The sequence below is a fragment of the Bombus flavifrons genome, unplaced genomic scaffold (assembly GCF_040668555.2).
Source record: "Bombus flavifrons isolate JBK064 unplaced genomic scaffold, iyBomFlav1_principal scaffold0040, whole genome shotgun sequence".
Taxonomy (NCBI): domain Eukaryota; kingdom Metazoa; phylum Arthropoda; class Insecta; order Hymenoptera; family Apidae; genus Bombus; species Bombus flavifrons.
The window spans coordinates 121,421-138,104 of record NW_027184785.1 but is presented as its reverse complement, the minus strand read 5'-3'; the positions used below and the strand labels follow the sequence as shown (position 1 = coordinate 138,104).

General features: G+C 34.3%; 2 protein-coding genes across 6 annotated transcripts in view; one reads left to right on the top strand and one right to left on the bottom strand.

Moving 5' to 3' along the window:
• LOC138189406 (carbonic anhydrase 6) overlaps nucleotides 1-16,684 on the bottom strand; it is an 18,643-nt gene extending 1,959 nt beyond the window's left edge. Inside the window, exons 1-5 of one of the 5 annotated variants that reach the window (XM_069131463.1) lie at nucleotides 16,602-16,684; nucleotides 16,452-16,505; nucleotides 6,267-6,317; nucleotides 5,059-5,214; nucleotides 3,067-3,290 (exon numbers count right to left, since the gene is read on the bottom strand). In XM_069131463.1, the coding sequence (XP_068987564.1) occupies nucleotides 3,067-3,290; nucleotides 5,059-5,214; nucleotides 6,267-6,317; nucleotides 16,452-16,458 (438 nt within the window). In that variant the 5' untranslated portion in view covers nucleotides 16,459-16,505; nucleotides 16,602-16,684. Of the gene's footprint in view, nucleotides 1-3,066; nucleotides 3,291-5,058; nucleotides 5,215-6,266; nucleotides 6,318-8,589; nucleotides 8,725-9,072; nucleotides 9,122-10,064; nucleotides 10,129-16,451; nucleotides 16,506-16,593 lie in introns of those variants that run through there. The other 4 variants (XM_069131462.1, XM_069131459.1, XM_069131461.1 and 1 more) reach the window with 4 other exon arrangements.
• On the top strand, nucleotides 11,779-14,154 carry LOC138189405 (TWiK family of potassium channels protein 18). Its single transcript, XM_069131458.1, has one exon. It carries the CDS (start codon nucleotides 12,025-12,027, stop codon nucleotides 13,042-13,044), a length of 1,020 nt encoding a protein of 339 aa, XP_068987559.1. The 5' UTR covers nucleotides 11,779-12,024; the 3' UTR covers nucleotides 13,045-14,154.

The window sequence follows — 16,684 nt, the reverse complement described above, 5'->3', positions numbered from 1 at the left end:
ACGTGTTTTACACCCGGAAACTTACTGCATACATACTGTATTAACAGAAATTAAAAATAAATGTCAATTACAAATTACTCGGGAAATGAGTTGGACAGATTATAATGCGCATTATTCAGGTTTACATTCGCAGTGTGAGAAGATAGGACTCTTTCAAGGTATCAGATCTGATCAAGAAGACTGATGTCAGCAGTGATGTGTTATGAATCATGATGGAGAACAGACACGGCGATCAGCGCCGATGCTTTGAGCTTCATCTGTTATATCCAGAACATCGAGGCAGTCAAGGCGATCAATGAACATATGATCCAACATATCTTTTATTCCTGATAGGTATCCACCATTACGTCTATTAACTCGAATTTTAATTTAATATCAGAAAGAGTATGGACATCTCAAATGATAAATAGAGCTTTCGCGCAATTTCATGACGTGGAACCTAACAGAAAATTCCATCCACTGATACATAAACGGACATTTTACACAGGTTCACCTATTATAAAGGATGCCTCGCCTAACTTGATACATTAAATATATAGCGTTGCAGTGATCTCGATAAACAGCGTGTATTTTCAAATCGTCCATCTTCGACTTTCGTCTCAATAGCAAATACCATGTCATAAATCTCATCATCGCACAGCGGGATAAGAAACACATTCTTCTTACATTTGGCCGCACACGTTGCCTCCTGTTTTCCAATGGAAAACAAAATACTTGTCCGCGGATGTGCATTTTATAGGCTGTTTCGCACATCTGTCAACGATTATCTGTTAATATGCACGTGGTTTTTATGCACAAGCTATGGACTGGAATTTTGTCTTCCGTCGTCTACAAATTTTCCACGAAAGACAAATGCCGATCGACTGCAACGCGTGTCTGCGAACGATTGTCTATCGGTGTGGACTTAGCTTAACCCATACTGCTAAATTTCTGTGTTCGTACGCAAAAACTTCACCTGCCACTCCACCCTCGTTCGTCAGTCGATCAAGTCAGTCGACTAAATTTGCATTTACACGAGGCGACTTGCTAAAATTTCTCACCAATCGACCCGTCTGTAGCTACCCTACCAGTAGCGAAGTCGGGAGAGGAAGCGGGGCTCAAACGGAACCGAACGTGTAATCATCTCCCGTGGTCAATTCTAGACAGCGGCAAAGCAAGCTGAGAGCTGCACAATTGAAAAATGGCATCACCGATGTATGTATGTATCATTCACGATAAAATATCTCGTGTGAAACTTTCCTTGTTTTCCTGCCACGGACCAAGACGAGCGTAAGCTGTGACGATGCACGATCTTCTTAGAAGTCTAGCCGATCACTTTCACTTTTTATCAATTTTTCAATTTCATTACGTATACGAACGATCAATGTTCGATTCTCGAAAAACGAATCCCTTCAATACTTGAATGAATTTATTTATTACGAGAAAATGGCATAAATAATTGCAAGATAAATTTAGAAAATAGTGTTTGCAATATTATCGCGTTTCTCCGCTTTACGATCTAAGGTGAGCTACGTACTACAATTTCGTGAATGGCGTTACCATTAAATGTTTATTTTGTATCGTCGTAAGATATGTTATTCCTGAATATTTCTTCGTAATCTCATTTTATATCAGTCTTATCGAATCTATATATTATATTATGTTGTTCGTTACTAAAAACATGAAACCAATTGCTAGTGTTTTGACACACAAAAATAATAGTCCTGTATATCGATGACTAATTAAAAAATATTGAACATACGAAAACGTTAAAAAAGATTTTCGATGAAAGAATTACGCAATTTACGATTATCACGATTACCATACTTAACGGAGCCTACATTTTAATACGAAACACACGATTTAGAACCCCTCAGATCGATTTACACCTATACAACGCTAAATGTAACTGTATAACGAAGATAAGAGGATGTTACTAACTAAGAATAAAAGGAGTAATCGGTATATGGATGATAGAAGATGTCAGCATTCGATCAACGATAAGAAATTTAAAATTGTCAAAGTGGTCGACGCATGCAATTTTTGTAAACCTGTTGCTAATAATTTTGTAGTCGTGAGAAACATTCAAGAGAACTACGTCTAAATCAACGTAGTACAAATTGCACTTGTACAATGTTAATCTCCACTTGCAGTCGGTAGGCTATGAATTTAGTTGAGATGATCAATGGGTTGCATCAATGAACCAGATGACCCATCTGGTAAATGTTAACTGCACATGCGAAAATTGCTCGTTTTGAGATAGAACGCAACACATTACTGCCGCATATGCATCGTTAATACTTTACGAAGCATTGACCAGAGGGTGTCAGTTATGCATTGAAGATAATGAGCACTATTTTAAGTTAGCTCCGAAATATACAAATAAAATTCAATAATACCTATCAGATTAAGTATACGATATAACGTTTGAGCTTAGATACAAATATTTATTGATTTACCGTGAAACAATTTAAAAAGATATTATCTCCAAAATTAAATTCAAAGATTACATGATTTAAATGATATATTTGTATAACTCGTTAAATCTATTTATATATCCCCTATAAACGAGTAGATTACATCACAGAAGACATTAGATCATTCGATAATAACTAATTCTTTTAATGTGTCTTACCTTTGTTCTATTCTAAACTCTCCTTTTCTTGGGAGTGCTTTAATTAAGCTCGATGAATTTGAAAATACTCTACAATACACTCAACAACAGTATTGGCAGATCGTGAAAATGTTTCTACAATTACTCCTTAGAAGTTAATGTATGACCTTTTTGCCATTATTCAGCAACAGGAACCAAAAACAGATTGCACAGTCGGACTTGTTTTTTTTTTGTATGTATAGGATGATCAAAAGTAAGCGTCTCGAGCATTATAGCATTTTGGTGTTGGTTGAATTGAGACCCACGATGATTCCTTTGAGACATCTGATACTCGTGACGGTTAGAGAACAAGGAATGGAACAAAAACGGCCTTGATCTCTCGATCAAGACTAATTTTGCGACAAACTTTTTTTTGCAAATATACGTATTAGTGGCAATGTAGAAAAGTATTAAAATTGCTCAAATCAACGTACCTCGAATAAGGTAGCAACTACGGCAATGCCATTTTTATGCTGTGATGCCATATTCGCGTTGCCATATTGTTCGTCATAATGAACAAAATGTAATTCTAATGCGTCACGGACGCCATTTATGGTGTGTTCGGCGGGCCAGTGGAAGTGTAATTGCTCCAAAATATACGTGGATGGAAGATTTGCTCCTTCGAGATGAATCGGTGCACCGTACAATCGAATTTGTACTATAACAAAAGTTAAATGGAAAATAAAGTACTTTTAAGGAAGATTAATAAAATGAATCGTAAATGCAATTACTATTAATCGATACATAATGCTTGTACATACAACATGACCATATAATTTCCAATAACAGATACGGAAAACCTAATATTTCGTTGATTGAGAAAGTTTTTCTTAATCAATTTCAATACTGTTATTCGGTATACATCAATTTTGGTGAAATTGCAGACAAATAAAAAATTTTGTACAAGTTTTACAAATGTTGGGAGTTTAAAATATATATATATAGTTATATATAGTTAATTTATATGCCAGTTTAGAAAACACACGGGCCTGTACGACTTCAGAACACGAGCACGTATAACTGAAAGTACGCTTCAGCGTAGTTCGGATAATAGAAACGCGCTTACGAACTCGTACAACTGACTCTAAGCAAACCCTGGTTCGTATAAACGAAGGGCGGATAGACTCCGCTATAACAATAAAATCGATAAACTAAGCTTACTGAGATCAACGACAAAATATTCACTGTTTCTCGTGACAGCTTCTCCTCGGTCAAAAAGATCTCAGCTGATGTTCCTCGACCCAATATTCTTGGAGCTCTCCATTTTATTCTCAATACCTATGATATTCCTACACATTCCGACACATATCTCTTCACTTATGCCGATGACACTCGTGCTTCGCTCACGCTATCCTCTGCACGAACGTTTTGACAGCAGCTGCGCTTCCGCAACGTAGAACCATCTCGATCTCATTTCCGAAGGACCATCGATAACCGAATAAATATGAACTCGCTAAGATTCCAACACACCGTATTCTCCACTAACGCACGCCATTTCAATCGCACAGTTATCACCTTTCAGAACTCTGCAATTTCCACTTCAGACAATATTAAATATCTCGGTGTTTATATCGACACGCGGCTAACTTGAAAACCCCATATCACGTTTCTTCGCAACAGATCGCATACGGTTAACAGGCAGCTCTGGTGGCTAATGGGACGACACTCTAAATTAAACCAAGCGCTTAAGATTCTTATATGTAAAGCCACCATTGAGCCCACTTAAACTTATGCATGCCCCATTTGGGGCTCTGTTTCGGAAACTAACATTGATCAAATAGCCTCAGCTGAAATCCTCGTACTTCGATAGCTAACGAATAGCTTGTAACTGGTACAGCCATACGAAATACGGACATACTTATTCAGACAGGTATAAGATATTATACTGGATCTGCCAGTTGAACGCTTCGTACGATTTCTAAACCACCTAAGTCCTGACACAAATCAGACCATCTCGCACATATCCGACAAAAGACTCAAACCTAATCATCCGCTAGACATAATAGACAGAGAAACTCACTTTAAACCCTTCTTGCTACTCGCTTACGTAACCTTCGTATTGACTGCAACGATACAACCCGTACTAGAAGGAAATATGAGACATAATGTGTACAATTGTCATTGTAAAAGTTGAAGCAACAACTCACAACGATAACTGACACTCTGACTTGTCTATAAAAGGGGAAACTCTGACAGGAGGAATACCGTCTCATCACTTGGCTCGCTTTCGCTGCTCTCCCTAGCAGCACTTTGGCCAATTCTTTTATTTTATTGCTTATAACTCAAGAAGGGACTCTTGGACACAATTTCATCGTCTCTCATCCCATTTTGCCTTATACGGTCAAGCCTCGAAATTTCTCTTGCTAATTATTCAACATTTAAATGTAACGTAAAAAAGGTTTGCTTACTTTTTTTCCTTTACCTACCGGAATGGCCATTGTTCGTGATTTTGCCGTTGAATCCAGTATTGTATCTTATGAATTTAAGTGGACCAAGATCAGTTTTAACGATATCTTCGGTAGCAATATTTATCGGCGATTGTCTCTTTCCAGTCGTGCACAGGCCTGGCCAGTGTTCCGGGCCTAAACAGAGGAAAACATAATACCATGAAGCCTTTGTCAGAAACAATAACATACCAGTTATATTTACTAAAATAGGCGATCACGGAATAAACATTACTTCAATCTGATAGAATGTTATTTGTATATACGTATGTATCTAGGTGCAATATTTATTTAGTATGACCATTGAGTTACTTCAAAACCGAAAACCTTCGACCGAATTAATCCATTGCTTGTCCTGATTACATTATTTTTGTATGTACAGTGTACAGATTGCAAGAAGAGGACAATTGACGAGATGGATACAATGACGCAAAAAGTATAAGTGTTATATTCTCTGATTTGCTGATGCTTTCTTATCTGCAAATAATTTTATCTATTGAACAGAATGGTCCAATAATTCTGCATACATATACAGGATGTATCACTTTAATCTATCAACACAAATATTTCATAAACTATACATTATACGAAAAAGGGTTTCAAATAAAACTTGTTTTGTTTCAAAGGGGACGTCTTATGAGGATCAGCAGATTTGTTTAGCTGGAGGTGTTTTCAGGATCTCAAGGTAACCTTTGTTTTTTAAATGGAACTATACTTGTTTTCACGTGGTGAAAATTGAATTGAATCGAGTTGAATGGTAATACCATTCGAAGCAGCTGTCAATTTTTTATAAAAAAAAAAAAGGTATTGAGATATCAGTTTAAAAGACATTTCAGTCTTAATTTCATCATATAAAGATAAAAGGACAGTGTTATCTTTTCTTATCTTTAATACGATAAGTTTTACAAGATTAAATATCTTTTAAATTCATCGATTTTCGACCCAAGAACCTTCATGTTCTCTTGCAGAAAATTAAACAATGCATCGAACGATGCATACAAAAACGTATAGTTCTAGTGAAAAAAAAAACAAAGGTCGTCTTGAGATCTCGAATGCGATCGTAAGATGTTGCCCTCTAAACAAAGTAAGTTTTATTCCAAACACTTTTTCGAATAACATACAGTATAGGACATACCTGCGTGGATCGATTAATAAGTACGATTAATTTGTTTAAGATTAAAAATAATTACCATGATCACCCGAATATGACCAGTCATCAGACGCAGTTACTTCGTATAAACCTGAAACAAGAGAAACTTTTCAGTTAAAGATTTGAGTTCGGTGCCATCTCCTCTACATGAAACTCTAAAAAAACGTCTTCGTTATGACTCAAGTAGACAAATCGATAGTTAATGAAATAAAATATTATAACATTTAACATATAATATATAGCATTCGTGTGTGTTAATTTGTATACATTTCGAATAAAAAATGCTAACACATACATAGATAATCATGCAAAAATTTGGTTGCTAACTTCAGTTTAGGTTATAGATTTCGATATTCGATAACTAATACTGTAATTCTGCAAACACTATTATATTTCTATCAAAATTGTTTAAGTCGCGGAAACATAACATCTTCCTATGTGTTGTACAATAAAATAGGAAAATAATCTTGAATGGAACACTTGTTTTTGCGATGTTCTATGCAGTGCGAATCGTATACGATTACAATTATAGGATTTCATCGATACGTAAATGAAAGTCCGGAAACCAATGATTGAGAACATGAGGCGAATTATTAACGTGCTACATCCTACTGTACCTCGAACTGTACGAAGAAGGGTAGTCAGCGCATTACAACTATCACACGAGACATGTTACACTAACGTAACACTAACATTTTATTGACACGATGACTAAAATTTGTCTTTTGATAAACAATGTTGTATGTATGTGTATATTGACTCATTAAACTATCTATTAGATTTATTAATATAACGAACAGCTGACTGTTTACGTACTTGAAGTAATCGGACAATAAGCTGCATTGGTATCTTTAAATGATTACGGAAATACCAAAGTTGCAGATAATACTGCAATCCAGTAAACCGATTATAATATAGATTATAAATTAGAACAAAGGAAGTAGTAATAAGTTATAGCAAACGTTTTGTAACTAGCTGTAATTTATGTTCTATAAGGAAGAATGTCTCTTGCAATAAGTTACAACACACTGAAGATAAAACTGCACACGTACGAATCACTATGCAAAACACTGAATAAGAATAGTTAATAAATTCAACCGAAATGTATAAAGCAGGCTGCGGATGTTTTTGCAAATTTATATTTTTATGTATAATATTTTTTTACATACTATAAATATCTGGTTTTCCCACTAAATATTATAACAGATATCGTACTTTGTATATTTCATGTGTATCTGTATATTACGTGCATTTCATGCATTTTGGTATTTTTCCTATAAACGCAGAAAAATCTGCAATCTACATATAAGTTAATATGTATGGATCATTATAGTCATTACCATTATACATTACCATTTTGTTAGCAAATAAATAATCCAAAAGTACGCAAATTTTAATAGAAATTCTCAAGAATAAAAACACATTCTTCTGTTTTTCAGGTATATACACAGTCCTCCTGATATGTCTCCTGTGAAATACGTTCGCCTATTATAAATCCGCCTATCCGTCTATTTATTGGGAGTTCATCACCCAATAAATTCGATAAGTAATGCGTGCGGCAGGAAATAAAATTAACCTCATTGACCGTTGACTAAACAGAACATCAGAGAAATAAATGTGGTTTCCCATTAATGAGATATCAGGGTGGAAAACAGCACCGAAAATTCTGAGAAAACTTGAACGATGGTTTCGTACGTCCTAAATTGACACTCAATCGACCCTCAAAGGAATGTCGCTGCTTTTAAATTGGCGCTTTTACATACGGCTGATGAAGAATTCAAATGAATTCTAATGAGTATAACGTAAGCTTCCGGTTATTAAAGTTCCGTTGCACTGTTTTTGTCAATTTTTGCTGATTGCTGTCGAGTCTCTTTTATAAATCGCAAACACATAATAGCGACGGCACAATCACAGTTTAAGCTTATACGATGACATTTTTACTTATTTGCCAGACATAAAAGTTTCATTGGATTATCAATTTAATCATTGGATTATTGGTTCTTCATCGACTACTTAATTATTATACAATACTTGACAAATATTATCTTCACGTTATTATACAAACTATTCTTTTAATCGATTCGATTTCACACAGACTTGACTTAACGAATAACATAGATTTTCTCCCTTTTATAAAAAGCTCGTGCACCTTAACTATTTTTGACATTTCTTCTTTTGTTCCTATATACGATAAATTTGCAATTTAAATCACGATTAAATCAAATTTTATATTATAACACTTTGTATTAAATTTTTATATTGTAAAAATATGATGTCAAAACGAAATACGTTGCAGAAAAAAGGTACTTTCCTCTAATGTGAAATGAAGCTTTGTTTTAGTTAGCAAGCAATTCTTCTCTTACCTATGATAGTTGTAAAAATTATGTACAAGTTCTTCATCGCAAAAATGATATTTAGAACTGTCAGAAGTTGCGATTACTCGATGACACGAACGTGACAGCGATGAGCCTACAACTGATGTACACGACGTTAATCTAGCTAGATAGCCCCGAGATTACACGAGGCCCTACTACCTATATGACATTTACTTTCTGCATTGTACTAAACATTGTGATTGCCCTGTGTGCGCACGCTAATTAACCCCTATTTGTATAAAAAATAACTGGCAACCAATTAAAAATTTTACTACAAGCTGCTTGTCACTTTTGTCCTTCCATAAATTATACGCGTAATAAATGGCACTTGTTTAAAATTATTCAAGTTGGAGACAATTAAATGTAGGGATTAAAATATCATTAACACTCGTGGGTTTCAGAAAATAGAACACATGAACTGTAACGATGCTTCTTGTACTTTGCTATTTCTTATTTGCAATCATACTTTACTTTTCAACTGGAAGCAATCACGAAACAACTTCATTTAAATTCCTGTGAATGAGAGAATGCTTTGGTACGGTGGAACACGAGCAACTTGAGGCCGCTTATTTTCAAAGTGGTGTAAGCCCAGCTTCCGTTGAAATATCGAAGTGTTTGGCTTTCCATCGATTGAAGAATCCTGATAAGGTCTACTTAATTTGTTCGCGCCTCTGTCTGTTTAAGTAGATGTAAGTTCATTATAAAAATGGCTTTTTTGAAAATTGATTAGACCAATATCACTGCCGCCTTCAAAATTCACTAATTTGTGAAACTGTGAATTGTACGATTCGTTAAATTTTAATTATTTGGAATTTATGTTTAATGCATTGATCCACATTTGTTTATAAATCTCTGTACGTTACTTAAATATAAATAGAATAAAACTAAATGAATAAAAATTACTATAATATTATTGTATTGGCTCGCAGTGAGCGTACGTGTATCACTATCTGATTCTAATGTTAGTGCAAGGTTATCTATCGAGGAATTGAATCTACCGAGGATTCAAGATATCAACAATATGTAATACTTTCTTCAATCTTAGATTTACACTTCGATACGATCCGATATAAATGCACAACTACTGATTATTCAATAATACTCTAAATGTAATAATAACTACATTTAATTATAACAAATTAATTTGATTATAATAATAAAGATTTAATAAATATAGCAATAATTTACGGGTACATTGAGTATAACGAATCGCATTTAATTAAGCAACTTGTTCCTATGTGTTCACATGTGTTTCAGAGTAAATGCAAACAGAAACTTTGACAACATTACTCAATGTTTTATATATATTTCGTATCCTTTGTAGAGAATGATTTTCATTTCACTAATAAGAAATATACTTTTTGTTAAAACTGAGTCCCTTCACGAATAATCCTCAAATAACAATATAACTGCAGTTACCTTGTTGTTATAATCGTACTTCGTTAAAACTGGTATCAATTTACCTGAACGGTGGAGAAATGCCAACAAAAATATAAAATATTTGATATTCATTTTAAACGTATATATACATATATATATATATATACACACACACACAACAGAATTGTCGTTTTTTTTAATTGAACGATACAACTTAGACAATAATTTCCGCTCTACTGACCTTCTTCAAAAATTTCTTAGCTACGTCGAGATTTTCGACCACGGAGATTGCACGAGCAACTACTGAATTAGTAGACTATGCTTGTACTATACGTACATGCGTTGGTGCAGATATAAATACAAAGGTCGTATGCATATATTTCAATGATTTTGTTACATTCTGCGATAACGATGCTTTAATACATTTATTATAATTGACATTATACGTATATGTACAACCATAAATTAATATTTTAATAAATTATTAATTCTTTTGTAAAAAATATATGTACTTCTGCATATATCACTTTAATATATGCATTGGGATAGATACGTACCAATTATTAAAAAAACAGTTGAATTATTAAAGAAGAGTGTAATATGACACGATAAAATAACAATGTAATATAGTAACTAAGAGCACATTCCAAGAATATAATATAGTTTATAGTGAAATTAGGAATAAGAATGGAACAACCTCCTCGTATGGGACTAAAGTACAAGTACTGAACACGATTTCTATCGCCAAAACGAGATTAATTATAAATAAAAAAATAAATTAATTAATTATACCAGATATAAGGTCCACTGTCGTCCACTATATACGTCCACTATCAATCTGTTAGATTACATTCATAGTTCAGGTCAAGACAACGAAATTCAAAATACAGGGTGCATCATAGTATGTGAGACATACTTCAGGAGTGGACAAGAGGTTTCAAAATTATGAAAAAATTTCATATGAACATGTATCCTATTTGTTTTAAAGTTATAGCCATTTTTGTGTTTCGATAGTCCAACTGCTTACCTTCGCGATTTCCTCATAAATAAATAGGTGAATAGGTGAATAGGTGATGAAATGCAGATCTACTACCTGGCCTATTCGTTCCCCTCATTTAAATCCATTAGATTTTTATTTCTAGGGTTACTTGAAAACAATCGTGCATCCGACCCATTGCCAGTGTTAAAGTACTTCATGCACGTATACAACAAGATTGCCGATACACTCAACAAATGCCTGGAATTTTTGAAAGATTGCAAGATTCTTCGATACGGCAACTGCAAGTTTGCATGTAGATTGAAGATGGCCATTTCGAGCACTTTCTATGAAAGTAAGCAATTGCGGATTATCGAAACATTACATTGAACTTTGAAACAAGATCAAACCTTTTTCATCGTTTCTCTGCTTACTGTCCATTTCCGAAATGCGTTTCACATATTATGATACACCCTGTACACGTATACTTCACATGCGATAGAACTTTCTGGCCAAATAGATGAAGAGGGAAATATGTTTCGACTATTTCAATAACACGAAAGAATTTTCCTATCGTATTTTTACGTATTTATATTTATTATTTATTTAGCATTTATTATTATATCGTATTTTTCTATCATAAATACATAAAAATCCGCAGTCTACTAATTTATGAATATTGTGGATTAGATTCTTAAGTAGCTTATCGTAATGGATTCTATCCATCTAGCTCAGTTTATCTATCACCAGTTATTTCGTCTACTTTTCATGTAACTGTTAGCGCTAGCCCGATTCGATACCTGAATACCGAATACCTACTGTTTTGTCGAAGAAAGTTGAAAATACGACCGAGCGCGCATGTACATAGCGTTGTAAATAAAGGAGATAAAGCCCACTGGGAAGAGAGTGAGACGGTCACAGAAGTAGAGGATAGAAAGAAAGATGAAGCGGCGTGGTCGGACAGAAATAGAAAAGCAGCACGAAAATCATTTAGTCGTGGCCAACGTGTATCTAATCCCCCCAGTTTCGGGCATTGTTTCTCTATCTTAATTCCGTGTGCAAATAAAATGACGCGCGTCCCGATAAGATCTTCCTTGAAAAGTCGAGATTCCAGTTCGTCGATGACCGATCCGGATCTCAGGGAACGAATAAAGGATTATTGCCGAAAATTTGTCGCCTTCATGTGCACTCAGGTTGGCGTCGGTGGACTAGTGGTTGGTTACGCCATAATAGGTGCTTTCGGTTTTATGATGATAGAGTCTCAGAGCCAAATCCCATCGACAGTCTGCATTCGAGAACTAATCAGGAAACAATTCGCCGAAGAGCTGTGGCTCAGTACTGCCAGCAATCGGACTATAAATATCTTCGATAAAACGACATTTCACACGGTGTCTAACCGAATTTTGCGTCGTTACCAAGACAACTTCACCGGCGACTACAGGAAAGAGAACTGTAGTGGCTTAACGGCGACTGATCTGTGGTCCTTCCCAGCAGCCATGATGTTCTGCCTTTCTGTGTTCACGATGATCGGTTATGGAACTCTGGTGCCTCAAACTCCCTGGGGAAAGGCGGTTACTGTTATTTACGCCGTGTTAGGAATTCCTCTTTACGTTCTGTATTTCCTTAACATGGGTAAGGTATTAGCGCAAACGTTCCGCTCGCTGTACACGTGGCTGCACGAGTGCACCGGCAAACGAAAGCCTGGCCAGAGGATCACGGTGCCGTCGACAGCGTGCCTCTGGGTAATCTTCGGATACGTGTTAAGTGGTTCGATAATGTTCGCCGAATGGGAAGGCTGGGATTATTTGGATAGCGCTTATTTTTGCGTAACGTCGCTGTGCAAAATTGGAATGGGCGATCTCGTGCCTGGGTGGACACACGGCGATCTAACCGCTGATAGCCAAACCAAATTGATAATAAATTTTGTTTACTTGTTGCTCGGTATGGGACTGATCGCTATGTGTTATGACTTGATGAAAGAGGATGTTTACGTGAAAGCTCGGGAAATGAAAGAACAGTTCCTGGAGATTGTTGATACCACTCATTACCAGCTCGAAATGTGCTGCAAATCAGAAGTACTGAATTAATTCTAATCGACACTTTTGTCGTTAAACAATTAAGCACGAATGTCTTTCAGAAAGGTAATTGTAACGAGACGTATATTTAGATATAGGTATGTTGTAAAATTCTACATACGTGTATTAAATATAAACTAAAGATTCATATATCGGACGTAAATTTATAAGATTCTGGATTAAGACGTTCATTTTTCTTTCTTTATTTAATTCTTATCGCTTAAAAAGTCGAACAATATTGGCAGGAGCAATAATGTTATTTTGTAACAAATATAAATTACGAGTTTTAGAAATTAACATAATTGTAATGTGTAAATTTAGTTTACTTTAACATTTATAAGCAGTCTTACAACTTTACCCGAACTTTTGTCAATTCCCTTTTTTATACTTGTACGTGATGATATTAATAATAATTGAAACCGTCTGTTCCATCTAGATCTCTTTTTATCTGTAACTATAATTCCAGTTCTCTTTCCACTGTACACATCGTTTTACAAAATCTAATCGATACTCCTTATGTCTTATTATCAACGCAGGCTTCTGTTTCAATTCTAATTAATCGATATTCTTACAAGTTTGGAGAGTACGACAGATACTTCTAGGATTCCTGAAACACGAAAGCGTCAAGACTGTAATCTCTAGGATGAGTTTCAATTCTACTTTTGTGAGCAATTTACATAATATGATACACGAGCTTGGTAGTACACAAAATTGGAATAAACTCACTACTTTAAATATTCTCTATTATTGTCAATGACCGTCTTCCATCTTGCAGGCAGTATAGCAGTAGAAAAATAGCTTTAATACAATAAAATCTTCGATGTATGTATTTTCGAGCATCACCGGCTGTGTTTAAATGTTGATCAGTAAAATGGTGTTGTAACGATCTAAACAAACAGTAATATCATTTGGTGCTACCTGTGCAGAGTATGTGCAGAGTAAAAATGTGCAATTCAAGCTGAAAATTAGAGATATATGGAAATGATAAAACACACACAGATACACACATATAAAAGTATAGATGTATATGATAATTATAAAATTTGTAGCCTTCTCACAAAACGACTAAAATCTACATTAGATTCTAAATCATTTCTTTAATCAATGTTTCTATTATATTAAGACTGGACAGTTCTACCTATTTACTTACTTACAATTGCTCAACCTAATAATTCTTGAAATAAAAGCAGTTTTTCATAAAATGATTGTGTTTTATAAAAAAAGAAAAAGATATATTACAGAAAGAAAATCAAATCAAAACTAATTGTTTACCACGAATTGCAAGAATAAACAATGTAGTGTAAGTGCTTATATAAATTATGTACGAGTATGATTAGCGCCCGATCTGTACCACTAGATGCCATCATACAAACATTTCACATGTTACCTCCTTTATCAAATAAACAGTAGTAATTGAAACGCTGATAGAACAATATGTGTCCCTGTGCTATACAATTAATAAAACTTTGCAAATCTTACAATAGTGCAATACTATAAATAAAGTCCACGTCTAATTAAAATTTAGGAGGATCAATAAAGAGGCATCAGATCAGTGGTCCCGTAGGTCACGAATTATTACATATCCGATAAACACATGCGCTTTTACTAACAAATCTAGTAGCAAACAATTTATATCCATCCCAATGATCTGATTAACTAGGACACTCAATAATCTACGAACAAATGTACAATGGAGTCCCAATTATCCGACGTGATGTAGACCGGGCCTACTCGGATAATACGGAAAGGTCTGTTATTGTTCATAAATCGTATAATAAAATCATAGGAAATATTTTCATAATATAGTATTGTATACGTATTTAAGTATAATTCACCGTTTAATCGGTGAAAGTTTGATCAATTGCTTTCGCAATACCTGACCATTCACACTTTCGTACTCTTCATGTTAAGAATCCGAAAAAATTAAAGTTATGGTAAAGTTCAAAGCACTTCGGACAATACAGGACATCGGTTAAACCGGAAGGACTTGATAAACCGAGACTCCACTGTACGTAACTCTAGACCCTCAGACTATCAATATATATATCGTCGATATTTCAAGGTTCTGAATTAAAGAAATCAATGCGAATTGTCAATACAATACTGTTAGTGTTATACAGTGATATTGAAAACCCTGAAATATTGACAATATTAGTGATTGTCCGGGGACAACCTTAGGCATGAACTACTGGCGAATATGCCTACAAGCTATTATCCTAATTCGTTATGTCAATTTACCGGATGTTCTCATGAGCAAACTGTAAATTATCCCAAGAAAAATAAAAAGAAAACGATAAACTCTTGTTGAGCGCGCTTCTTTTTTCATTCGTCCGAAGATTTCTTAAAAGAAATATATAAATAAATAAATATATAAATAATATATAAAAGAAATACTCCATATGACATTATACATAATATATAATATACAAATATAACTAATCACAAGCGTACGCAAAATTTTATCTGCGCGCTGTGATTAGCGATTATATATAAAGAAACATTGTAAGCAGAGCCTATTACAATTCGCCATACAATTCAATTCTTTAGTCTTTGCTTATCAGAAGTTCTAAAAGTTCTTTTAACTGGTATGAATATAATACGATTGCTCCCGTTATAAAAGCCTTATATTCTCGAATATAAATTTACTTAGGAAACCGAAGTCATTATAATTCTACAAATCATTTAACTCACATAACAAGTTTATTTAAAGATTTCAACCTCCTATCGAAATTGGCGCAACATTTTCAATAAAGAAGAAGAGTAAGGGAAAAAGGACAAGGAATATCACAAAATACTTACATATTTCGATCTCAGTTATTTATCAAGTATTTTCAAAAACCAAAACTAACATTCGAACGATCAACATAACATGTCACTAATACAGCATGTATGTATGCTATACTAATATAGCGGTGCGATGAATGTGACGTTAAATTGTGTGTGCATCCCTGCTTTAAAACTTATTATATGCAAACATATTACTGAATTATACCTATCATTATTAGATAATTTTCAATAAACAACTCAAAGTGAAGATTTATTACTGGATTTATTTTAAAATACAGAACAAAGATTCAATAACATTCCCTATATTCGAAACATGCTTAAATTCTCTACTGTTAGCTCTACTGTTCCAACAAAATACTCTAAGATTTTACGGACTCACTGGGAGCTCCGAAAACGTGAGACATTCTTAATGTGTACGGTGTGCACTAATAGCACGATGACCTGTTCGTTAGTGGCATACTTGTGACTAGTTCCACCATCGCGAAAGGGTTAAAAAAGATATATCAAAAACAAAGCAATGCAAATAGTTAATCTTTATTGTATATGTATTTATATATCGTTTCTAGAATTTGTATACTTTTTTGTATGATATTTCATTATTAACCTATTTGTCTATTAATCAATGATATTACCTGTCATTGTTAAATGGTGTCGATACTGACGTGATTAGTCGTCCCCTATACTCGCTATAATTAAAAATAAACAAATATAACATTATTCTATTTGACATATGTATAAAGAGATGATATAATCTAATGTCAATAATGAAAGTACTACACCACCTGCAGCTTTTTCTCTTATATCCACAAGTGTCATGTGCTCCAGACCGTTTTTATGTTTCAACAGTTCGCTTTTTTCAGCTGTT

Coding starts and splice junctions, on each gene's coding strand:
- LOC138189405 (XM_069131458.1), top strand. CDS start 12,025: ATGACGCGCGTCCCGATAAGATCTTCCTTGAAAAGTCGAGATTCCAGT.